General features: G+C 54.3%; 1 protein-coding gene across 3 annotated transcripts; it reads left to right on the top strand.

Annotated features, from left to right (window-relative positions):
- The first annotated feature begins 632 nt into the window (after nucleotides 1-632).
- LOC119332726 (pentatricopeptide repeat-containing protein At1g08610-like) lies at nucleotides 633-23,867 on the top strand. 3 transcript variants are annotated; one of them, XR_005161117.1, is made up of 3 exons: nucleotides 633-889; nucleotides 1,085-3,043; nucleotides 23,429-23,867. XR_005161117.1 is itself a non-coding variant. In XM_037605884.1 (2 exons), exon 2 carries the CDS (start codon nucleotides 1,136-1,138, stop codon nucleotides 2,936-2,938), a length of 1,803 nt encoding a protein of 600 aa, XP_037461781.1. In that variant the 5' UTR covers nucleotides 633-889; nucleotides 1,085-1,135; the 3' UTR covers nucleotides 2,939-3,295. The 3 variants fall into 3 exon arrangements, 1 of the variants encoding a protein (XP_037461781.1); XR_005161121.1 differs by lacking the exon at nucleotides 23,429-23,867 and adding an exon at nucleotides 20,421-20,526; XM_037605884.1 differs by lacking the exon at nucleotides 23,429-23,867 and having other exon boundaries at nucleotides 1,085-3,295.
- The last annotated feature ends 1,350 nt before the right edge of the window (nucleotides 23,868-25,217 follow it).

The raw sequence follows: 25,217 nt of genomic DNA, 5'->3' as shown, positions 1-25,217 counted from the left end.
AGGGCAGCAACACTGGCTGGTTTGGCACTCCAGTATTAACCAACAACGCCACAGGCTCTAGCGTTTCGAAAAAGGGTTAGATCGTGAAATAATTTCATGGAGAGTTCATTTTGTGATCAAGTGTTGTGACAAGGTCATTTTGGCCATACGCACATGGGCCGACCATTTTGCAGCTATTGTTTTTTTTTTGCTTCATTATTTCTTTTCGGTTTAGGTTTTCTTCAAGTTTTTTTCTTTTCTATTTTATTCAAGTTTTTATTTTAGTTTTGTTTATCCCCCTTTTTAATTTATAATATTTTATATATGATTGTTTAAATACATAGTGGGTATTTTTAAAATACGTGATGAACTTTTTGTTAAACACAACAAATATTTTAAAATACATGATGAGCGTATTTTAAAGGCTGCATATTTCTTCAAATATGTAACAATTGTTTTTCACAAGGTGGATGAAAAATTTGAATTTTTTTTTCAATTTTTCGTAATTTTAATTTCGAAAACTATTTGAACATATTTTCTGAATGTTTTTGCGAGAAAAATAAGATGTAAGGTTTCTAGGCCGCGCTGTGGGCAGCCCATAACGACGGAGCTGTCGGCCCTGGCCCGTCAAATAGTGGGACGCCTCCTTCCTTCCTCCCATCCCACCATCGGCGGCGTGCACCACTTCTCTCCTGCTGCCGCTCGCACAGTCTCGCAGCTCCCCATACCTCACCGCTTTGCTCGCCACACGAAGCGAGACGAATCCGGCCGAGCCTCCGCCGCCGCTCAGCTCTTCCGGTCGTGACCTCGCCTCGTCGAGGCGGAGCTCCTCGCGCCGTCCGTTCTCCATTCCCGGCACCAGTTCAGGCTTCGTACTCCAGCTCCAGCTGCAGTGTGACCCTTACCACCGGTACAATACAATCTCGACTCTGTACTGCGGACCTTTGCTGTACGCAGCTTGTTCTTGTGAAATGGTTTCTAGTGGCGGAGACCTCTGAGCAAGAACCCTAAACCCCGTCTGCCCGGTCATTTCGCTAATTCTCGCTGTCACGGATACATCTTCCCTTTTCGCTGATTCAAAATTCCTCCTTACCAATTTGTGTAGGGACGGTGGCGCGCGCAGGGGCCAATCGTATTTCCATGGCGGTTCAGTAGAATGGTGCATTCGGGGGGCGCAGGCTGCCACCGGTGTGGTTTGTGGCCAGGTGGATCCGCCCCAATTATCGTTGTCACCGTCTCGATGATGCGCCCTTCCCGTTTCAGAGCACATGCGGTGCATTTAGATTGTCCCCCTAGAACTGAACAGAGAAATGTTGACGATTTAGTGGTGATGAGGCCTTACCAGCGGCCTCGGTCAGGGGACGATTTCGCCAAGCGGAAGAATGCGGGTAATGTGGTAGTAATGCGGCCAGAACGAAGAATGCGGGATGGTTCGGTGGATCGTGCAGCCCCTGGAAATGTCAGAGCAGCTGGGGATGTCGAGAGGGCCATTTTGTCCCTGCAAGCTAAGCCGTGGAAACACTTGGGTCAGAACTCAAACGAGGGGGTTGATTTGCCGAAAGATAAAGGGGTGTTTTATGCTGGCAACCTTCGCCGGTACTGCAACAATGGGAAGCTCATTCAGGCTTGCTGCGTGATTGATGAGATGGTGCTACATGGCCAAATTCCGGATGCTAAGAGCTGTATTAGATTAATCCGTGGCCTTGTTAAAACTGGCAAGGCAAATAAAGCCAGGGACGTCCTTGAGGTTATGGTGCTCTCAGGTGGGATTCCAGATACCATCACCTGCAACATGCTGATTGCGCAACTTTGCTGCACAGGGCAGCTGGATTTGGCGATGAACGTACTGGAGGACATGAGGTATGGCGGTATCTCTCCAAACGGCATCACTTTTAACACTTTGATTAGGTGCATGTGCAACCAGCGTATGTATGGCAGGGCAATCACCTTTTGGAAAGAGCAATTAAGAATAGGTTGGCCACCATATGTTATGACGAGCACCTTGCTTGTTGATCTTGTATGCAAAAACTGTGGTCCTAAGCGTGCCATGGAAGTCTTGAATGAACTTGCTCTGGAGGGATGTCAACCAGATGTTGTCACCTACAATGCTCTTATCAGTGCATCATGTAAAGCAGGCAGGCTGAAGGACGCAAAGACCATCTTAACTCGTCTTATTGCTGAAGGCCTTGAACCAAATAGTACAACTTATTGCATCTTACTCCATTCTCTCTGCAATACAAAAAGGTGGGCTGAAGTTTGTGATTTACTTGCACATATGAACCATGCAAATTTTGAGCCTGATGTTACTGCCTACAATATCTTTATCAACTACTTCTGTAAGTATGGGCATCTCGATCAGGCTATTGGTGTGTTGGAGAAGATGGTTAGCGATAAATGTTTTCCTGATATAGTGACGCACAACACACTCCTAAATGCCATATGTAAAGAGGGTATGGTGGAAGAAGCTCTTTTGATAGCCCGTTGCATCAGAGAAAATGGATGGCAGTTGGTTCGTATTACGTACAACACCCTGATAGATGCTTTAGCAAACAAGGGTGAGGTGGACAAAGCTATGACTCTGTTTGATGAGATGGCTAGTGATGGGATCAGTCCCGATGATATTACTTATGGTTCACTTGTTATGTGCTTCTGTAGGAAAAACATGGCTGAAGAGGCCCTAGAGCTCTTGAATCGTACACTTGCTCTTGGTTTTCAGGTTAAAGTAACTACTTTTGTCATGGTGATCCAGGCATTGTGCAGAGATAGCAAAGCGGAAGCTGCTGCTGATATAATGCGAGTAATGGTATCAGAAATTAAAAACACCAGCAACTCATTTTATCTATCTATAGTCAGAAGAGTCGCGAAATCAGGCAGGATTGAAGAAGCAGAAAGGCTGCTTCAGGAATTAGTTGACTGCAAGATAGTGAAAGAAGATTCCCCTGTTGTGTTGAGCGGCTAGCCACTAGAGCGTGATGCCAAGATACTTCGTAGTCATGAAATATGGAGCTCAGCTAACCTAGCAGATAACTCCTGGAAGTCATGCATAGTGTCTCGGCAAGCAAAGGTACAGTACAAGGCACTTTATGTTCACTCGATGGCTGTTTATGTTGCAAATGTTATGAATGAAGTTTGAAGCGTGAATTGCTGCTATCTTTTTCATTTGAAACATATTGTCTAGACTCTAGATTATATGTGCTCTAGTGTTGTTTCAAAAGGAAAACTTCTATCCATTCCTTGGATTGGAGTACACATTCTTCTGTTCTGTTCTTTGTTGAGTGCGCGTTTCTTCAAAGTGCATGACCACTTCGTTTTTCAACTGCCTCATGTTTACTTATTTCTATAAAGGGAATTTTAGTGACTCAGTTGCTGCATCAAGGCAAACAGGGCTATCCTAATCTTGTTGTACTGATTTTATATTTGCAACAGTCGCCACGGTCAGGGCACTATTTTGAATAATTCAGTCTGTTTACTTGGCCGCCAATCGGTGGAGTAAAAATAGGGAAATTTTTGGGGCCAGGGTAAAAATATACTCCACTAATCGCGGATAGGGGATCGGCTAGGTGCCGGTTAGTAAAAATATACTCTGTTATCCACTAGGTGCCGGAGTAAATTTTACTCGACTAACCAGTTATAGGGGTTCGGTTAGAAATGCCCTAAGAGGTTTTTGCGCGCCACCGGGGAGACCCTGAGCCAGTCGGCATGGAGGACGACATCCCTCTCCTTGGGCGCGGCCGCCGGAGAGACACCGAGCCAATCGGGATGGAGGACGCCATCCTACCCCCTCGCTCTCATGACACTGTCCTTGTCCCGATACCCTTACCGTAGAGCTGGTCATGCATGTTGTTGTTTGGGCACGAGCATGACCACATGTGAAAGTCACTGCTGCGGGACGGCGTGGAAGTTAACCTGGTGGGTCCATTGGGTCAACGTGGCAACAATTCAAGCATCTCCAAGCGACACGGGGCGGGTCAATGCTAGCCATGCAAGCTTAGGACCTGGGATGAACAAAACTTACATAGTTTTGGGACCCAAAACTGCAGTTTCAAAGTTATAGGACTAAACTGGCACAGCTCCAATAGTTTTAGGACCTAAAACTGCAGTTTCAAAGTTATAGGACTAAACTGACATACCTCCAATAATTTTAGGACTTATGATGCATTTTACTCTAAAGTGACGACATTTATCACTAGATGGAAAGTTGATTTTAAAATGAAATTAGGAATGGTGGAAAGGACTTAGATGTATCATGCAATATCGATCGGTGTTAAAATAAAATCCACCAAACTGGAAAGAGACTATGAGTGTCTGTTATGACCGGCATATTAGGGGCTTAGCCCAGTGGGTTGTGGCCCAAGTTATCTTATCGTTATTAGGGGCTTAGCCCAATTATCTTATCGTTATTAGGATCGTTTGCTTAGGAGTCAAGTAAACCTCTCTATATAAGGAGAGGAGATGTATCAATCTAATCAAGCAAGAAGCAATCATTATTTGCTCGGCTTCCCAAAGGGAGCCGGGAGACCTAACCCTAGCCGCCTCCTGCCAACGCCGCCGCCTCTCCCCTCGCGCACGACGGCGCGCAGTCGCCGGCGTCCGCGAGATCGCCCACGTCCAGCCCCCTTCTTCCCCTACAATCTCCGGCCTAGACCCGATAGAACCCTAGCTCCTACCAATTTGGTATCAGGTAGCTCGGTTCCGATCATGTCTGCACCACCACCCAACCCGCCGCTGCCCGTCACCACCGCGCCGCTGCCTCTCTCCACCGCACCGCTGGCTCTCCCCACCGCGCCGCTGGACTCCACCGCCGGCGCCTCCACCGGCCAGACGCCGCCGCCCTCCACCGCGCCGCCCGTTGCCGTCTACTCGCCGGCGGAGATGACCGGGATCCTCAACGACCTCGTCACCGCCGTCCAGGGCATACGCCTCTACCTGGCCGGGCCCTACGGGCAGCCGCTGCCCTTGCAGCCGGCCGCCGCGCCCGGGCCAGTCGCCCTGCCCTGGTACGCTGCCACCACGGCGTTGATCGGGCCTCTACACCACCACTGGCCCGGTCAGCCGCCGCCCACCGTCGCCCCCCATCGTCGCCCCCCACTGGCCGCAGTGGCCGGCTCCGGCGATCGCCGCGCCCCCAACGCCTTCCAGGTCCGGGCAGCCGCAGCCCCAGCTGCCGGCCCCACCGCCGCCCGCTGCCGCGCCTCAATGGTCGCAGTGGTCGGCCCCGGCCCTCGCGGCACCCCCCACGCCACTCGGGTCCGTGCCACCGCAGCTGCCGGCCCCGCCACCGCCCAGCATGGGGCCCGGGTCACCCTCGCGGGGAGGCGTACCGATACAGCAAGTGCGCTTCCCGCCGTCGCCGTCCCCAATACCGGCCTGGCTGACCGGATCATCGCCGCCACCCGTCTACACGTCAGCTGGAGACCCGCCGGCACCCACTCTGCAGTTCGGCGATCCCTTCGGCTCGGCGGGGCACTCCACGGGCTGCGGCCATACTGGCCGGGCGCCCCAATCCTCGCTGTTTCGCACCTCCGAGCCAGTCGGCCACGACGCTCCGACTCAGACACCGCCGCGGTTTGCCAAACTGGACTTCGCCACTTATGATGGCACGGAGGACCCCCTCAACTGGCTCAACCAGTGCGAGCAGTTCTTTCGTGGGCAGTGCACCCTTGCCTCGGAGCGTACCTGGCTCGCCTCTTACCACCTCCGCGGAGCGGCACAGACCTGGTACTACGCCCTCGAGCAGGACGAGGGCAGCATGCCCCCTTGGGAGTGCTTCCACGAGCTCTGCCTCCTTCGTTTTGGGCCACCGATCCGCGGGAGCCGCCTGGCAGAGCTAGGCCGCCTTCCCTTCACCTCCACGGTTCAGGACTTCGCCCACCGTTTCCAGGCCCTCGCATGCCACGCGTCGGGTGTGATGGCACAGCAGCGGGCCGATCTCTTCGTCGGTGGACTTCCGGATCACATCCGCGTGGACGTGGAGCTTCGGGGACCCCAGGATCTCCAGACGGCCATGTACTACGCCCGCGCGTTTGAGCGCCGCGCGGTGGCCATCCAACAGGCATCATCGTCCCGAGCCGCCGGGCCACTACTCTGGCCGGATGTTCCCGCGCAGGGTCGGCCTGCTCAGGCTTCTGCGGCACCCCTCGCCGAGACCGCGGCCCGCTCGTTCCGCCGGCTAACCTCAGCTGAGCTACTCGAGCGTCGTCGCCAAGGGTTGTGCTTCAACTACGACGAGCCCTACACGCCCGGCCACATCTACCCGCGACTCTTCTACCTCGAGGTTGCAGACTACATTAAGGAGGACGCCGTCGCCGCCAACCTGACCGCCCCAGCTGTCGAGAAGGTGTTTGACGCTGGTTGGTCAACTCGAGGAATTCAGCAAGCGCTGTCGGCGTTCTGGGAACGGGGGTACCCAGACTTGCCTGCCTGCGGCCTGCGACGTGGCTCAGGGAGTGGCCCAGTACGTCCCATCTTCATCAACGCATACTCAAGACCCTCGCGAGGGGCCAAGCCTCGCGGGGCGGACGACAGGAGGCTTCCTCGGGCACGGCCTCGTCAGGCTGGCTCGCGAGGAGGCGGAGAGATCAAGACGGGGTACCTCGCGAGGTGCTCATGACGCAAGCCATGACGACCAAGGCCAGGCGGGCGCCGGCCTGCGCAGAGTCCTTGTTTCCTCTTTGGTGCAAAGGGGGCAAGCGCAGGCAAGAGTATCAAGCAAAGGCAACCATTTCGGTGCAACAAGACCAAGACCAGCAGGACGGCAGAACGGAGGTCATCGTGGAGCCCAAGCCGGCGTCATCGTCACGGTCCTTGGCAGGCAAGGACCAACTTTAGTCAGGATAAATGTACTAGATGTTCCCCTTCAAAATGGCCAATTGTTGGCGCCCTTCCCGCTCAATATTTGGGGAGAGGCCCAGGGCCTCCGCCTATAAATAGGACTAGCCACCCACAGGGTAAGGGCATCGAAAGAACAAGGATAGAAAGATAGAGAGAGAGAGAGAGTGAAGCGATTGAACTCCCCCTAGCAGTTCATCGCACCAGCCAAGAACAGACCCTCGCGAGGCTGTTCTTCCCTTGTACTGTTCCTCGTCAGCCCCAGAGGCAATCCACCACACCACAAACTGGAGTAGGGTATTACACCACAATGGTGGCCTGAACCAGTATAAATCTCGTGTCCCTTGAGTTGTTCTTCGTGTAGTTTTAGATCCTGGCGAGGCGGTGAGACATGGGTAGGCAGGAGGTGTGATCTCCGCGTGCACCCCAGAGTTTGAACCTTGAGGGTCTGCCGGCACCCGAAATCCGACATTTGGCGCCAGGTAGGGGTGCGTCGGAATCTGCCTTCCGTCGCCTCGTGTTTCGCCGCCCGTCCCATCCATGTCAGACGCTCGTCGCGCCCGCGTCGAGCGCCGGGCCGCTCTCGCCACTCGCGTTGCCCAGACGGCCCCCGTCGGCGGGCGCCCCCGCCGTTCCCCGTCGCCTGCCGTCAACGCCGCCACCGGCCCGACGGGGAACGAGCAGCAAGCGTCGTCCCTGCATCCTTAGGTGCGGCGAGAAGGCCGCACCGCCACCCCGTCGCTGACTCCAGCCGGCTCCCCGTCCTACGCCCGTTGCGCTCCTGCGGACGCGCACGCCGCGCTGCTCCTGGTGCGGGAGCTCCTGCACTACCGTCCCGTCGACGACCTCTACGACGAGTGGCTCGCCCGCATCACCGAGCTCGTCAGTGCCGCTGGGGGCTTCCCTGCACCATCCCTCTCACTGCACCGCGCCTCGCCCTGCGTGGGCGACGAAGCTCCGGGGGCGCCTCAACCGCCTCCCCTCAAGAAGGCGCCTTGGCCCCAAGGCGCGTGGCCCCTGGGCGGAACCCACTCCGTCCGACGCTGGCACAACAAGAGAAGAGCTGCCAAGAGATCCCTTGTCCCCAAGAGGCCGCCCGTGTGCTCCCCGCACCGGCTCGGCACGAACGCGCTCCTGCTCCAGCGCATCAAGACCCCGCGCTGCACCTGGCGGCAGCGCACAGAGACCCGCAAGATCAAGCTCTCCGTCACCAAAGGGCTCCCACGGCCACTGCAGGCTGCCGTGCCTTCTCCGCCGAGCCGCGCAGCGTGGCGTGGCCAGGCAAGTTCAAGCCAGACCTGCCCCCGCGCTACGATGGCACGGCTGACCCTGTTGAGTTCTTCCAGCTCTATGAGCTGGGCATCGAGGCCGCCAACGGGGACGAGAAGGTCATGGCGAACTGGTTCCCCATGGCGCTCAAGGACGGCGCCCGCATCTGGCTCCTGAACCTGGCTCCTGGCACGATATCCTCCTGGGACGAGACGCGCACCCGATTCATCGCCAACTTCCAAGGCACCCGCGACCGGCCCCCGACCATGAGCGACTTGCGCCGCATCAAGCAGCAACCGGGAGAGACCCTGCAGAAGTTCATCCAGCGCTTCAACATCGCTCGCCTTAAGATCCCCAAGGTGTCTGAGGAGGCCACCATCTCAGCCTTCTCCGACGGCGTACGTGACGTCAAGATGAAGGAGGAGCTCGCGATCCATGAGGACCTATGCACCTCCCTGGAGCTGTTCAACCTGGCGACCAAGTGCGTTAGGGCTGAGGAAGGGCGCCTTTCCTTCCTCGAGCTGCTAGCTGCAGACCCAGAAGAGAAGAAGCCCAAGGCCAAGGACGTGAAGCGCAAGGGGGCTGCCGTGCTTGCAGCAGAACCGGACACCAAGCGAGGCAGGGATCAGCCTGAGTCATCCAAGGGCAGCCGGTACTGCGTGTACCACGACCTCCACACCTACAACACCAACGAATGCCAAGAGCTCAGGGCCGTGCGGGACGTGCGTGCCGGCCGACGCCCCGAGCGCAGCGGTCGGGGCTATGGCCGAGGAGGAGGAAGAGGTGGAGGACGATGGGAAGACCATAGCCCTCGCCAAGGGTGGCGTGACGGACCTCGCAAGACCACTGGCAGGACCAGCCTCGCGAGGGAGGTTGGAGGGACCCACCTCGCGAGGGGGGTTGGAGGGATCAGCCTCGCGAGGATCGCCCACAAGGCAACGCGGGCCTCCCTCCTCTGCCACCGCAGCCGAGGAGGAATGAAGACCATCATCAAGACGAGGGGGCTGGAGGCTTCCAGGAGCCGCGCGCAATCGCTTGCATCTTGGGCGGCGCTCAAGCCCCGGCCTCTCAGCGCATCTTCAAGCAGTTTGCTCGCGAAGTGAATGCAGTCCTCCCCAAGCTTGAGGCCACACGCCCTCTCAGGTGGTCAGCGTGCATTATCACGTTCAGCTCAAGTGCGCAGCCACAGCCGGAGTCCTCCCGATGCATTGTTCCCCAATCATCAGCAACGTGCAAGTCACCAGGACCCTCATCGACGGCGGGGCAGTGCTCAATGTCCTATCCGTCGAGACGTTCAACAATCTTCAAGTGCCATACAATCAGTTGCAGCCAACCAAGCCTTTCTCAGGAGTCACCGATGGTTCCACGGTTTCGATAGGGCAGGTCCGCCTTCCTGTCACTTTCGGGAAGCGCGACAACTACCGCACCGAGCTCATTGACTTCGACGTGCTCACATTCGCCTGCCGTACAATGCCATCCTCGGGTACCCAGCCCTGGCCAAGTTCATGGCCGTGACCCATCACGGTTACAATGTCCTCAAGATGCCAGGAAGCGGTGGAGTCATCACGGTGCCTTGTGAAGAGAGAGACGCTGTGTGTTCTCTGGAGCGTGCCTTCCAAGCCGCATCGATCGAAGGCCCAGATCACAGGAGCGGGAGGCTTCCCGAGGCTGCCCCTAAGAAGAAGAAGACATCGCCTGGCCTGGCCCCTCGGGAGGCAGGCCCCTCAGGGTCCGCGCCTGTTCAGGGGGCGCCTCCTTCTGTCGCATAGGGAGGCGCGCCCGACGCCCTCCTCGAGCAAGGCTCGGGGGCTCTCTCCTGGAGGGCCATCGACTTTGCTAAGAGCACGAGGGAGGCGCTCGGGCACCACTTGGAAGCGTGCTTCAACGCACGTTTCCCTCAGGAAGGAGCAAGGCAAGGAGGGCCAAACCCTCAGGAATTCGTCAGCGAGATCATTCAGGAGCTGCAGGAGTCAAGAGTCATGAGTGGCAGCCGCCGCTTACCCGCCGTAGCTCCCCATCCAGGCGAGGATGGTGGGCTGCGCGTCTGCATCGACATACTAGGACTCAACCGAGCCACCTCTTAGGAGCGCCTCTGGCCCTCACGCGTGGGACGCTGCGAAGGTCCACCCCACAGCTATGTTCGCATGCCTTACGGCCTGCCGAACGCGACTGCTATGCGTCAGCGCCTCATGAGGAGCATCTTGGAGGCTCACGCGGCCAGGCATTCTGCAGTCCTGGCAGAGATGGAGATGGTCTGCGAGGAGCCGCCAGCGCCTCCGGAGCCTCCCGAGGCCCCCGGGCCTGGGGGCTCGTGAAGATCGTCTCTCGCAAGCGCACGCCGTCTGCTACTTCAGCATCCCTTCATCTTCAACATTATCAGGTGACATCCTTCGAGTTTCATTTTCAGCTGGGAGCGCCCCCCAGGGCTGCATCATTCCCAGGCCGCGTGGGTCCATCCCTGCGGCATGTATCCCTTTGATTCATGTCTTTTAGCTTACTTTATTGGGGCGCCCCTCGGGCTGCATTATCCCCAAGCCACCCGGGCCAGACCCAGTGGCATGTATTCTTCTCGCGTTTATTCGAGTCGTGCGTTTGACCCATCATGATCGTTATTTGATGCCTGTCCACGGCACCTTTCTTCCTTTATGTCGGCCGCTTGCGCGTTAAAGGGGGGGTACCTGAGCATCGCGACTCATGGGCTCTTACTGGCTCTCCAGCCCTCACCCTCTGGCCTTGTCCACGGCATCGCGACCTGCCATACCAGCAACGGCTGAGCCTGCTCGAGGGCCGGGACCCGAGGACGTAGAGCGCCGGCATCTAACCAAATCTGCAGGAACACATTACAAGTAAAGGCCCAGAGCCAGGCGCAACCCGCCTTGAGGTAGGGCCCCGTGAGTCCCGCGCTGGCTCACGGGTGCCCAGATACACCTCGTCAGGCCCTACCGTGCCAGCCACGTGTCAGGGCGGGGCTGTACACGCCCCGGGGGCTCCTCCCGGAGGGGAGCCCCTTCCCACGCACCAGTGGAAGCACCATGCTCTGCGCTGGCTGACGACACTGCTGAGGAGCGGCTATGCCCGTACACATACGGAAGCGCTATGCTCCGCGCTGGTGATAAACAACTGAGGGTGGCCCCCGGCCGCATCAACCTCAGGGAGCCCAGAGCTCAATGTCCGGCCCCATCGTAACGCCTTCCCTCGGGAGCGCCGCGCGAGGGGGCTGGGCATGGGGGCTACGCTTGGGTCACGCCAGGCGCACGCCACCCAGCCAGGCCCCTCGGGCCTGGTTCGTCGCATGCCTCTCCCCGAGCGGAGCCAAGGTACGAAGGCCGTTTGAACATCAAGGGGGACTCCTGAGCATCGCGACTCAGGAGCCTAACTGGTCACGTAGCCCCTCACCCCTTAGTTCCGAAAGGCTAACGGCGGCTGAGGTATGCGCGGGGCCGGGCTCTGCCGACGTAGAACGGTAAATTCACCCATACATGTCACCTCCCTACTTGTTGTTCGTGCGTCAAGGGGGACTCCTGAGCATCGCGACTTAGGAGCCTAACTTGTCACGTAGCCCCTCACTCCTTGGTCCCGCCCTGGTTTCCGGTCGGGGCTAACGGCGGCTGAGGTATGCGCGGGGCCGGGCTCTGCCGACGTAGAACACAAGCAAGTAGGAAGGAAAAGCGCAAATCTCAAGGAATTCAAAAGCAAATATTACAGTTCATAGAGTGATTTGACAATGCCAAACACAAGTTTAAACGCCTCCACGAGGCATGATGCATGTTGCAGGAGCTAAAAGCAAGACGGAAGCCGCGAAGGAGTCACTTTCTGGCGGTGCCATCGCTGGTGATGGAGCTGCGCTGGGTGGCTTCGCCTCGTGGAGCCTCAGGATCGGCAGCGCCTTGCTTCTGGCGGTGCCATCGCTAGTGATGGAGCTGCGCTGGGCGGCTTCGCCTCGTGGAGCCTCAGGATCGGCAGCGCCTTGCTTGGGCTTGGTGCTGAAGGCCCGGAACTTCGCCAGCAGAGCCTCCGCTCGACCCTTCACGGCCTCAGCAGCGACGGCGGCAAGCTCGCCGCTCACAGGCTCCAGCAGGCTGTCAAGGTCAACACTGGGGTCACGGAGGTAGACATGGGTGAAGACGCATGTCAGCGCTGCAGCGCCTCGGCCTCAGCCTTGGGGCCAAGGCCAAGGGCGACATCTTCGAGGGCGCGGACCAGGAAGGGAAGCAGCTTGGCGGGGCCGTTCTCGGCGCCAGCTAGCGGGCTTTCCAGGCCGCTGTCATAAAGCGGCTTCAACAAAGTGCGAGCCTTCTCCTCCAGCTTTGCGAAGGCCACACGGTCCTCGGCCAGAACCCGCGCCTTGCCGTCCAGCTCGATCCTCTTCGCCTCCAACGCCTGCTCCAGCGCACTTAAGCGGCCATGGCGCTCGTCAAGCTTGGCATCCCGGTCCTTGGCGGCCGCCTCACGAGCCTTCATGTCTTCCTCCTTCTCCTGACGGACACAGGCTTCCTTGGCGAGCTGGTCGCGCAGGCCTTGCAGCTCGCTCTCCAGTACCTTGTAGCGACCCTGGACATCCGCAACCTCACCCAAGGCGGCGTCGTGAGCGGCCTTGGCCTCAAGGATGGCCTGCTTCTCCTCGTCGCAGGCCGTCGCGGCCTGAGCCAGCGCCGCCCGAACTGAAGCATCAGAGCAAACCCAGCCGGAGGCCAGCTCCAGGCGCCCGGCCACCAAGCGAGGGTCGGCGCCCAGAAGATCTTTTCGCAGCCGGTCCAGCTCAGCAGCAGCACGATCCAGGACAGTAGAAGGAGTCGAAGAGATGGCAGTTGGCGGAGTAGGGGGAGAAGACGGCAGCGTAATCACAACATCATGAGTCGGGACCTCCTGTGCCCCGACAACTGAGGCAGTGGCGCCAGGCAAGGACACCTCGGGAGTCGCTTGGGCCATGGGGGCTGAGCTCGCCCCAGCTAGCACTGCCAGGCCTCGCGAGGATGACCTGGGCAGGAGAGGCCCGCGTCTTGCCACCCCCTTCTCCGCGGATGGAGGTGCTGCCCCGGACGAAGCCTCAGGAGCCCCCTTCAGCTTTTTCGCCGCAGGCGCCGACCTAGCCAAGGAACATGGGCGTCAAGCCTCAACAACGAAGCAAGAAGCAAAACGAGAATCAAACACTTACTGGTCATCGCTCGTAGACTCAAGCAACCTCCGGCCGAACTTGAAGCCCGAGAGCCGGGTGCTGGGATCAACCTCAAGAGGCTCGAGAGCAGGAGGCGCGTCTGCAGATCGCCTCGGAGCCGGAGCAGACCCGCGGGGAACCAGCCCCGTCCTGTCCTTCTTCGGGATCAAGGGCGAGCTCCCGCCACCTCGCTCGTCGCCATCCTCGTCATCATTCGGCATGAGGCGAAGAATGCGGGACCTGTGCCGAGGGAGGGGCGCTCTAGACTCCCCGTCGGTCGCCTCAGAATTGGGCTCCTCTTCTTCCTCCTCTCCGCTGGAGTCGCCGGAGGATACATTCACCGTCGCCAGGGCTGCCGGGTCCTCAGGAACCTCCGCGGGCACAGGCCCGTCCCCGTGGAAAGCGGACATGGAGTTTACCACCTGCTCCCAATCTTTCTGAAGGAACAGGGGCACAGGAGCACCCTCCAGTCTCGCCACGTAACCCCCAACCAAGGATTGGAGGACCGCGGCCAGATCTTCGTCGGCCAGGACTTCGAGGTTCGGGCGAAGGGCGGCATCGGCCCCCCCGAGCCTCCACAGCGAAAGCGAGTATTCCCGGAGCGGGGCCACCCGGTGCTCCAGGAACTCCCTCAGGAGCGACGCCCCGGTCAGTTTCGCCGTTGCCATGTTGTCCGGCCACAGGTCCGCGTCCATCCTCTCCAGCACTGGCTTCACGCGGGGATCAACGAGCTCCGCGCGGGACCAAGCGTCAACAGACTTGGGCTGCCCCATGGGCAGAATCAGCCGGGAGTGGATGCGCCCAGCATCCACCATGACCCACTTGCTCCTGAAGCCCTCAATCCTCTTCCCGGGCTTTGAGATGGCATTGGAGCTGCCATACGCGACGAAGCTCGCGCACGCGGTGATGTCGCCGCGAGAGACCCGGAGGTAAAAGTAATGGCGCAGAAAGGCCACCGAGGGCCTTACCCCAACATGAGCCTCGCAGTAGTAGGCGAAAATCGCCAGGAGAAGAACAGAGTTGGGATGGAGGTGTAGAGCTTGCAGGTTGTAATGGTGGAGAACAGAAAGGAAGAACTCGGAAAAGGGGGGCACCAGACCGGCGGCGATGGCGCTCACAAAGAGCGGGTAGAAGGTGCTTCCCCTGCCCTCAGGAAGGGCGGAGCCAACCTTTAGTGCGGCCGCCCCGTCGTTGCCTTGCGCCGCCATCATCTGGCGCGTCCGAGCAAAGTTCTTCTCCGACACGTTTGGAGGATCCAGAGCGGGCAAGTACCATGCTCCGGCTGGGGTCTGGCGACGCGCCATGCCTTGCTAGGACGCGGGGTTGGAGTAGATCTGGGGATTTCGGAAGCAAGAAGGATAGGAGCAAGAAAGAGGATCTGGGCAGAGAAGGAGAAGGCAAAGAAGGTAAGCCTAGACGGGTACCGCTCTCTTATCAATTCGTGCAGTTGCTGAGGTGTCGTGGGGAGCCAGGAAGCCCACATCGACCGCCACGCGGCGCCCAAGGCCGCACGCTATTGGGGCCCGCGGCGCTTCGCACTTGCCCCTTCGCTTCTCTGCTAAGCCAAGTCCGAGCGCGCCTTGGGCCCGGTGGCTACTGTCGTTGTTCTGGGAACGGGGGTACCCAGACTTGCCTGCCTGCGGCCTGCGGCGTGGCTCAGGGAATGGCCCAGTACGGCCCATCTTCATCAACGCATACTCAAGACCCTCGCGAGGGGCCAAGCCTCGCGGGGCGCACGACAAGAGGCTTCCTCGGGCACGGCCTCGTCAGGCTGGCTCGCGAGGAGGCGGAGAGATCAAGGCGGGGTACCTCGCGAGGTGCTCATGATGCAAGCCATGACGACCAAGGCCAGGCGGGCGCCGGCCTGCGCAGAGTCCTTGTTTTCTCTTTGGTGCAAAAGGGGGCAAGCGCAGGCAAGAGTATCAAGCAAAGGCAACCATTTCGGTGCAACAAGACCAAGACCAGCAGGACGGCAGAACGGAGGTCATCGTGGAGCCCAAGCTGGCGTCATCGTCAGGGTCCTTGGCAGGCGAGGACCAACTTTAGTCAGGATAAGTGTACTAGATGTTCCCCTTCAAAATGGCCAATTGTTGGCGCCCTTCCCGCTCAATATTTGGGGAGAGGCCCAGGGCCTCCGCCTATAAATAGGACTAGCCACCCACAGGGTAAGGGCATCGAAAGAATAAGGATAGATAGATAGATAGATAGATAGATAGAGAGAGAGAGAGAGTGAAGCGATTGAACTCCTCCTAGCAGTTCATCGCACCAGCCAAGAACAGACCCTCGCGAGGTTGTTCTTCCCTTATACTGTTCCTCGTCAGCCCCAGAGGCAATCCACCACACCACAAACTGGAGTAGGGTATTACACCACAATGGTGGCCTGAACCAGTATAAATCTCGTGTCCCTTGAGTTGTTCTTCATGTAGTTTTAGATCCTGGCGAGGCGGTGAGACATGGGTAGGCAGGAGGTGTGATCTCCGCGTGCACCTCAGAGTTTGAACCTTGAGGGTCTGTCGGAACCCGAAATCCGACAAGCGCTTCCCCACCTTACAGCTCGAGGACGAGCTGTTTGTGCAGGCCGGGAGAAGTGTTATGACCGGCATATTAGGGACTTAGCCTAGTGGGTTGTGGCCCAAGTTATCTTATCGTTATTAGGGGCTTAGCCCAATTATCTTATTGTTATTAGGATCGTTTGCTTAGGAGTCAAGTAAACCTCTCTATATAAGGAGAGGAGATGTATCAATCTAATCAAGCAAGAAGCAATCATTATTTGCTCGGCTTCCCGAAGGGAGCCGAGAGACCTAACCCTAGCCGCCTCCTGCCAACGCCGCCGCCTCTTCCCTCGCGCACGACGGCGCCCAGCCGCCGGCGTCCGCGAGATCGCCCACGTCCAGCCCCCTCCTTCCCCTACAACCTCCGGCCTAGACCCGGTAGAACCCTAGCTCCTACCAGTGTCAATGTACAATTACATTTTTGCCCCTTACATCAAGGTACTCCCTATCATTGGAAGTTTGCACTCCGTAATACTGACTATGAATTAATCTCACCTGTTAGATTAGAAAAAAAATAGACCGCCCTTACTAATTTTTGGGTACTGTATAAGAAATTGAAAACTGACTGACAAAAAGTATAACTGATATAGTTCGACAAAAAGGCAGCCTATAAGACCATGTACAATGCGCTTGGACAAGTGCTTAGAAAAACAAACCAATTTTTCCTTAAACGCCAGTGCTTAGTTCTGGAGCAGAGGTGCCTAAATAAGCACCTGCGCTCTGCAAATAAGCACAAGTGCTTAAAAAATAGTTTGTTTTCCTAAGCCCTTCTATTAGCACTTAGCGTTGTACACAAAGGTGCTGGAGGACCCATCCATAGACTAAACCACCATCCATGCGTGTTAACTGGCTACTCGCTCCAGTTGGGTGCATGGTACCATAAAGGCTCCCTGTGCTCTGGCTGCTGAATCAAAGACTGCGTATGGAGCCAATGCGTACATGAGTGTATAACCTGCGTAGGGGAAGAAATCCTTTTTTGGTCAAAAACCACATCATTCCTGCATAGCTAAGAGCTCAACACACCCCCACCAGGATATGGGAATAAAACCCATGTATTCTAGGGTGGCAGTTCTTCTATTTATTCACGCTAGCACATACTATTACTAAGATTTGCTCAATCTGATATAGTTATTAATTTATTATACACTGTTCATAGGGTTAGACAATTTCCTTCTGAGACTAAGGATCCATTTCTGTATGTACTCCCTCCGTAAAGAAATGTAAGAGCGTTTAGATAAGTAGTGATCTAAACGCTCTTATATTTCTTTACGGTGGGAGTATTTGAGTTGCACTTATACTGATGGAGATAGAAGTTGATGGCCTCTGCACCCCTTCAGCTTAGACAAATGGGTTTCAGTTGGCCCTCCTGTGCTTCTTGAAGCTACTGTGAAAAATAAGTAGAAAGTGTTACTCTGGTTGGTGATCTGGACTAAACAGTACAATAAACTCTGTTGTCCAACCATTTGGTATGCTTTAGAAAACAATAATACATCTTTGCTGCTTGATCAAGAAAAGACGCCAAACCTTGATACAAGCATGTCAGGATCGGAGCTCTGATGTACTGAATTTAAGCACTACTTAACAGAATTTAGGGCGATTCAGAGACGGAAATCTAGGGTTCTTGCTTGCGAAATGGGGAAAGTTGATACAGCACGCCACCGGCGGCTAGGGTAGCTACCCAATACAATTCTACATGTCCCAAACAGAGAGGGAATGGAGGCTTTATAGCCATTACACGAGAGAAAAAGAAGAACAGAAAGCTAGCGAAGCACATGGCTTGTCGGAAAAGCTACAGGACCACGCCACCGCCGTTGGATCGACCATCAACGCCTGGAGATCGTTTCAGCTGGCGAACCGGTACGGAGGAAGGAGAGCCGCTAGATTGACGATCGACGACCCAGTTTACTTCTGGCACACTGGAAACAGGGGATGATCAAGGCTGGGCCTGACAATACCCCCCAGTTGAGCTCGTGCTTGCCCTCAAGCACGAAAGGAAGGGAAAACCTTCTGGATGAACGCCGAATCCTCCCACGTTGCTTCTTCCACTGGCAAATTCACCCACTTCACCAACCACCTGACCACGGGGATACTGATTTTGCCCTGAGGACGAGGAATGAGTTTCCTTTCCAATATTGCTTCTGGTTCCACTTTAATCACACCATCAGGACCAACAAGCGGAAGATGACGAGAGGGCACCACAGCAGGGCCAATATGTTTCTTCAACTGACTGACATGAAAGGTGTTATGCAGCATACAGCCCTCCGGCAGCAACAGCTTGTAGGCATGATTACCAATTCGCTCCAACACTCGAAACGGGCCATAAAACTTAGAATGAAGCTTCAGATGCCTATGCAAACTCAGGGAAGTGTGCCTTGGTTGCAGCTTAAGATAAACCATGTCTCCCTCAGAGAACTCCCTTTCCTTCCTCTTCTTATCAGCATAATATTTCATCCTCTCTTGTGCTTTAAGGAGATTGTTTTTAATTATCTCCAAAGCCACTTCTCTGTTCTGAAGCAAGTTGTCAGTATCTTCACAAATAGAATCTGGCAGGGCTGGTTCTGCCACCATTGGGGGAGGAAAGCCATAGAGGGCCTGGAAGGGTGTCATTTGCAAAGCAGTGTGGAATGAGGTGTTATACCACCACTCAGCTAAAGCTAGCCAACTATGCCATTTCCTTGGTTGCTGAAAACACATGCATCTCAGATAATTTTCAAGACACTGGTTCACTCTTTCAATCTGGCCATCAGATTGTGGATGATAACTAGTGCTCATGTGTAGCTTGATCTTCAATGATTTGAATAGCTGCTGCCACAAGTGACTAGTGAAGATCCTGTCCCTGTCAGTTACTATAACCAAGGGCATGCCATGCAATTTAAAGACATTATCAGAGAAAGCTCTAGCCACTGTTTGCACTGTTATAGGGTGTTGCATAGCTACAAAATGAGAATATTTTGTAAACCTATCCACCACCACCAGAATCAAATTCTTGCCCTCAGAAGTGGGCAATCCTTCCACAAAATCCATGCTTATATGGGCCCAAGCAAAGTCAGGCACAGGTAGAGGCTCTATGAGGCCTGGGTAGGGTGAGTGTTCTGCTTTGTTCAACTGACATACAGGGCAAGCTTTAACAAAAGCAATAACATCCTGTTTCATTCCCTGCCAGTGAAATACCAATTTCACTCTGTGGTATGTAGCTCTCTCACCTGAATGACCACCCAATTCAGAATTGTGAAAGGTCTTGAGGATATCCTGCCTCAAAGATGTGGCTGTGCCCACCACCACTTTGTTGTTAAATCTCAAAATGCCATTTTTGTAAGAGTAACCGGTAGTGCCAGGAGCAGCTACAGTGCACTCAGCAATCAGTTCTTTCACTCTGCTATCCTGCCTGTAGCTCTTTACCACTTCTTGCACCCAAGTAGGAGTAACAGAACTAGCAGTGAGAGCAGATATCATATATTTTACTCGTTAAAGAGCATCTGCCACTTTGTTCTCTTTTCCCTTCTTATATTCCACAGTGAAATTGTATCCTAACAACTTCAACAGTAATTTGTGCTGAATCCCTTAAGTTATCTTCTGTTCCTGAATGTATTTCAGACTTTCTTGATCAGTTCTAATGACCAGGGAAGTTGCCAAGAAATAGTGCCTCCACTTCTTCACTGCTTCAATTATGGCAAGGGCCTCTTTATCGTAAGTGGACATAGCAGCAGCCTTGGGACCAATACTCTTGCTAAAGAAAGAAATGGGCCTCCCTTCCTGCATTAACACAGCACCTAAACCATAGCCACAAGCATCAGCTTCCAGTATGAAGGGCTTAGTAAAATCAGGCAGTGCTAAGACAGGAGCACTAGTCAGTTTCTGTTTCAAGGTGAGGAAGGCCTCTGTTTGCTTATCTGTCCAAAAAAAGCATCTTTCTTCAAGCAATCAAAGAGAGGCCTACAAATTATGCCATACCCTTGAATGAACCTCCTATAATAGCCACTTAAACCCAAAAAACTTCTTAGTTCAGTGACAGTAGTGGGAGTGGGCCACTCCTGAATAGCTTTGATTTTAGAAGGGTCAGTAGACACTCCCTCTGAGCTGATTATGTGGCCCAAATACTCAACTTCCTGCTGCCCAAAAGAACACTTCTCCATTCTAGCATACAACTTGTTAGCTTGCAGAATATCAAATACCTGTGCCAAGTGAACCTTGTGCTCTTCCAAAGAGAAACTGAACACTAATATATCATCAAAGAAGACCACTACAAACTTCAACAGACCAAACAACAAATTCATCAATGCCTGAAAGGAGGGAGGTCCATTAGTAAGTCCAAAGGACATTACTAAATACTCAAACAAGCCCATATGAGTGGAAAATGCTATTTTGTGAATATCCTCCTCAGCCATTCTGATCTGGTGATAACCATTTCTCAGATCAATTTTAGAGAAATACTTGGCTCCTTTTAGCTGATCCAACAGATCCTCAATTACTGGTATGGGGTATTTATTTTTCACAGTAATTGCATTCAGTTTCCTATAATCAGTGCACAGTCTCCAGGTCCCATCTTTTTTCTTGACCAACAACACTGGAGAAGAAAATGGACTTGTGCTAGGCCTTATTATGCCCTTTTTTAACAACTCTAATATAATTTTCTCCAGGATCTCCTTCTGATGATGAGGGACTCTATAAGGCCTCTGATTAACCACTTTAGCTCCCTCCATCAATGGAATTCTATGGTCACAAGATCTGCTAGGTGGCAGTCCCTGAGGTTCCTGGAATACCTTCTCATAATCCTCCAATAAGGGCAATAATTCTGATGGAATTTCCTGAGCTGCAGCCACTACTTCACATCCAGAAGAAGTAAACAGAAAGAACCCACAAACAGCTTGTTCCAGTAACTTATCAGGACTTTCAGTACTTTCTGATAGACCAGTCAGTGGTATAGTTTCATCCACAAAAGAAATCAACTGGCCATTCTGTGCTGATATTCTCATTTCCATTTTTATGAAATCCATTTGAATGGGGCTGTACTTTTTCAACCAATCCACCCCTAATATCATATCATATCCTTTTAGTTTTAGTACCCTAAAAGCATCAGAAAACTTGTGGCCCTGAATTTCATACTGGCAGTCCTTAACTGAAAATTCACTCCACAATACTCCTCCACTAGCAACCACCACTTTTATTTTGGGATTAGGAGTAGGTGCAACAGGCAACTTAGCAGCCATCTCAGGAGAAACAAATGTAGAAGTGCTCCCACTGTCCACTAGAGCAGTAGCAATTGTGTTGCCCACTTTCACTGTTAAAATAAAAGTGTTTTTAGCAGCTCCAATGCCCATGGCAGCATGCATTGACACTTGCAGCACTGTTTCCTCAGACAGGGGCTCAGAATTTTTCAAATCAGGATCATCAAAATCTGTCACATAAATTGTTTCAGCATTGTCACTGCCCTGAGCCTGCAGTGCCTGAATTTGTGCTTTCTGACTCATCTTACAGACCTGCCTATGGCCAGGCACCCATGGTTCTCTACACTTATAGCATACCTGGTTTTGCTTAGCCTGTTGAATCACAGTGTTTCTATTAGGAATAGTACATGTGAGTACTTGCTTGGGCTGCTCAAATAGGACCTGTCTTTTTGGTTGAGGAACATATGGCCTGGTCTGCACAACCACATTTGGGGACTGAGATTTTTCCGTTCTCCTAGCATTTCCATTCTCCTAGCATACCAAACTGCAGTTTGCATGTCCTTGGGCTTGAAACATTCCACATGGCTCTTAATATAGGTGCTCAACCCTGACACAAAACTAGCAACATAATAATCATCTGGGATTGCAGGATTTTCCCTTCTCATAACATTCATTAACTGCTCAAATTGCTCCAGATAAGCCGAGACTGTAGTTGTTTGCTGAACTGCATGGAAAGAACTCACAATATCACAAGCTGAGTCCACTGAAAATCTGTCAGACAGATATGAGCAAAACTTATGCCATGGGACATTACTAGAGGCATATCCAGTCCCCCTCCACCACTGCACTGCAGGGCCCTTGAGGTAAGAAATAGCCACTTCAGTTCTATGCTCAATTGTTGTTCGGGCTGCAGCAAAGTATTGCTCAAGGTTCTGAATCCAGGATTCAGGGTCCTGTCCCTCAAACTCAGAATTGTTCAATTTAGCTGGCTTGACAGTAAGGGTATTTCTTCTTCCATCTTGAAAGTTCTGTCCTCTTCTATAAACCGGATCAGCAATCTCGTCTTCTGGTGTCTCATCAAGCTGCACAACATTATTTGGCGCTGTGTCCTTTGCCTGACCATAGTTGGGGTGCCTATATGGTGCTTTGGGTGTACCATCTAGATGCAGTTCTTTGCCCGCATGGTCTCTCAGAGTTGCAGTACCAATCGGCAAGGCAGCCCCTTTTTCGGGCATAGCTACGGAAGGAGGAGTAGGGATAGGAAGTTGCTTGGGTCGACCTGGGGCTATTTTCGGTGAATTCATCTGGTCATGCTTTAACTGAACGCTGCCCTGCCCTTCCACACCATCATCTTGTGCCTGCTCCGGTTCCAACAGCAGACGTCTAAAATTTTCTTGGATCTTGTCGAAGTTCTTCTGCATCGTGGCGAAATTTCTGTTAACCGTTGCTTGAAACTGCTGGAAATCCTTGCGATCCTCTTCCCGCTCGTGCTACAACACTTTGATGTCCAACTCGAGCGACTCGAGCTGCAACTCAGCTGTGGAGCCTGAATCAGCAGGGTCCGTCATGTTCACTCCGTCAGAGATCACCACCATATAGGGTTGGGAGGGTGGGATGAACCTGTCGCCGTCGCCAACACCGCCACCAACGCCCGCCTCCAACGGTACACGGTCAAATCCAGGAGCTGGAATTTTACCACCGGAGAATTACTCTCAGGCAACCAGGCCGTTCTCTGACTGTACCCGAACGTCGCCACTCCGGCCGCCTCCAGCTGCCTCCGTCGCCAGATCGGAGCTCGAAGAGGGATTTTACAGCCAAGCAAACCTCTACGCTGCCCCAATCATCCACCGCCACCGAGGAAAGACTGGCCTCTGATACCAATTGTCAGGATCGGAGCTCTGATGTACCGAATTTAAGCACTAGTTAACAGAATTTAGGGCGATTCAGAGACGGAAATCTAGGGTTCTTGCTTGCGAAATGGGGAAAGTTGATACAGCACGCCACCGGCGGCTAGGGTAGCTACCCAATACAATTCTACATGTCCCAAACAGAGAGGGAATGGAGGCTTTATAGCCATTACACGAGAGAAAAAGAAGAACAGAAAGCTGGCGAAGCACATGGCTTGTCGGAAAAGCTACAGGACCACGCCACCGCCGTTGGATCGACCATCAACGCCTGGAGATCGTTTCAGCTGGCGAACCGGTACGGAGGAAGGAGAGCCGCTAGATTGACGATCGACGACCCAATTTACTTCTGGCACACTGGAAACAGGGGATGATCAAGGCTGGGACTGACAAAGCAGCTCAATCAAGCAAGGTTATCGTAATCTAACATGATACCGGGTGGAGCCTTAACCAATTCTCTCTCAAACTTTCACCTCAATATAGTTCAAGAGTAAACAATTTAGTTACTGTGCTAATGATCTATAGTATTATTGAGAGTTTGTATTATTCCTCAAGATTATCTTTATTTTTCTTCAGGTGCTCTTATGAGTCTGAGAGGACCAATGGCTTTTCTTGATGGTCCTCTGCAAAAGTCTCGTTCGGGTGCTATGCAATTGTGCTTCAATTGTCGAGACGTCGCAATGGTGTGCCTGTACCCTGCCCGCATCACATCTTCAAGCAGCACCTTAGCCGTGGTTCGGTCCTGCGGCGATGTCCCTGGAGGTGAATGAATCGCCATGCTTTATTCTTTCGGCCTCAGAAAGACGATGTATTTTGCCTAAAATTTAACTTTTAGAAAGTATTTTGTCTAAAAGTCTGGATGCATGTAGTTACGGCAGCAGTAGGGTGTATTTTATCGTCTGTTTCTTGATGAAGTGGTGATGACAGTGGCCAATGCTGCCATGCTGCCAATGCTGCCAATGCTGCCATGCTGGCGCGCTTTTCTTTTCTTGTGAGGGGAAGTTGCTTGCGTTAATTTATCCAAGGGCCGCACTAAGAGTAAAGCGCTTTGTCTGCTTTTCATCTGTTTCGGTCGCCAGGCAGACGTGTGCGTCCGCTTTTTAATTAGGGTCGAGTACACTGATTTGGGTCGGCAAGTGTGCTCAACGAGTGGCATACCTATTTTTGGCCCGCGTAGCTGAAATAAATTTAGAAAAACTTTAATTAAACATAAGTGGCCGGTCAACATTGGTCAAAGTCCTCTTAAACAGTAATTAAACATAAAAGACCCAGCCCGCACGCTCTCCTAGTCATCTGCCTTGCCCTTGCCGTGGTCGTCGTAGCCGGTGAGGTTGATGAAGACGGGGGGCGGCCCAGCCTAGTCGAACGTGGCTTCATAGGCCACCAAGGTTGCCTCTTCTGGCGTCTGCTGCGGCGGCAGCATTGCGGTGAGGCGGGCACGCTCCTCCTCGCGCTTCCTTTGCATGTGCCGCTCGCCGTCGGCGCGCTATTTCGCTAGCACGCTGCCTCCAATGCTCGAGGTACGCGGCCTCCTACGCTGGCGTCGCGCCGAGCTAAACAAGAGGGGGGGGGGGAGCTGACCCACTCCCGCAGCTGGCCGGTCCAGACGTATCGGTCGGTCGACTCGGGCTTAGGCGTCAGCGGGTGAGCGGCGGCGGCACCACGCAGTCGCCGACCGCAGAGAGGGCGACGGCCTTCGCCAGCCTCGCCTGGTAGTCTGCCTCCTCCGCTTCTGCCTCCAGTCGCTCCTCCTCGATGGAGGTCTCCAAGGCCGCCGCCAGCGCCGCCTGGTAGGCAGCCTCCTCCTCCCTGCTCCTCCGGCTTGACAACTGGGGGAGGCGGGGGGTTGGCGTGGTGGTGCTGCACACCGAGTCGCCTTTGCTCCTCGACGTGCACCCACTGTGACCGCGTCACCGCCGGCACCGGGATCCGCTGCGGATTGAGATGCCAGTCATGCGGCAGTGTCATGTTGGGGTACGACAGCGGCTGCTTGAACTCCCAGGGCCACCACGCTTGGTGCACCGGGATGTGCAGCCGCTGCCTGCGGCAGCGAAGGAGGAAGAGCACGAAAGGAGGAAGCGTTGGGGGTGAACTTCCGCTTGCTCTTGTGGGAGCCACTGAAGAACCCCATGGCCAGGGTTTGGTTGTCGCTGGCAAGGAAGCCCCCACCCCACCCCCGCACGCGTGGATTAAAAAAGGAGGGTCTCCCGACGCTTCCAATGGCTGACGCATGGGTCCGGTATCGATGCCCGCTGTTAATATGACCGTGTTCGGTCATTGGCTGGAGCCACGTGGGACCGTGGCGGACACCGAGAGGACGCGTGGCGTGTTCGCTTCATGTCCGCGCCGACGCATTTCGGGCCCA

The sequence above is a fragment of the Triticum dicoccoides genome, chromosome 1B (genome assembly GCF_002162155.2).
Source record: "Triticum dicoccoides isolate Atlit2015 ecotype Zavitan chromosome 1B, WEW_v2.0, whole genome shotgun sequence".
Lineage (NCBI taxonomy): Eukaryota > Viridiplantae > Streptophyta > Magnoliopsida > Poales > Poaceae > Triticum > Triticum dicoccoides.
This window is presented reverse-complemented; position numbering and strand designations above follow the sequence as displayed.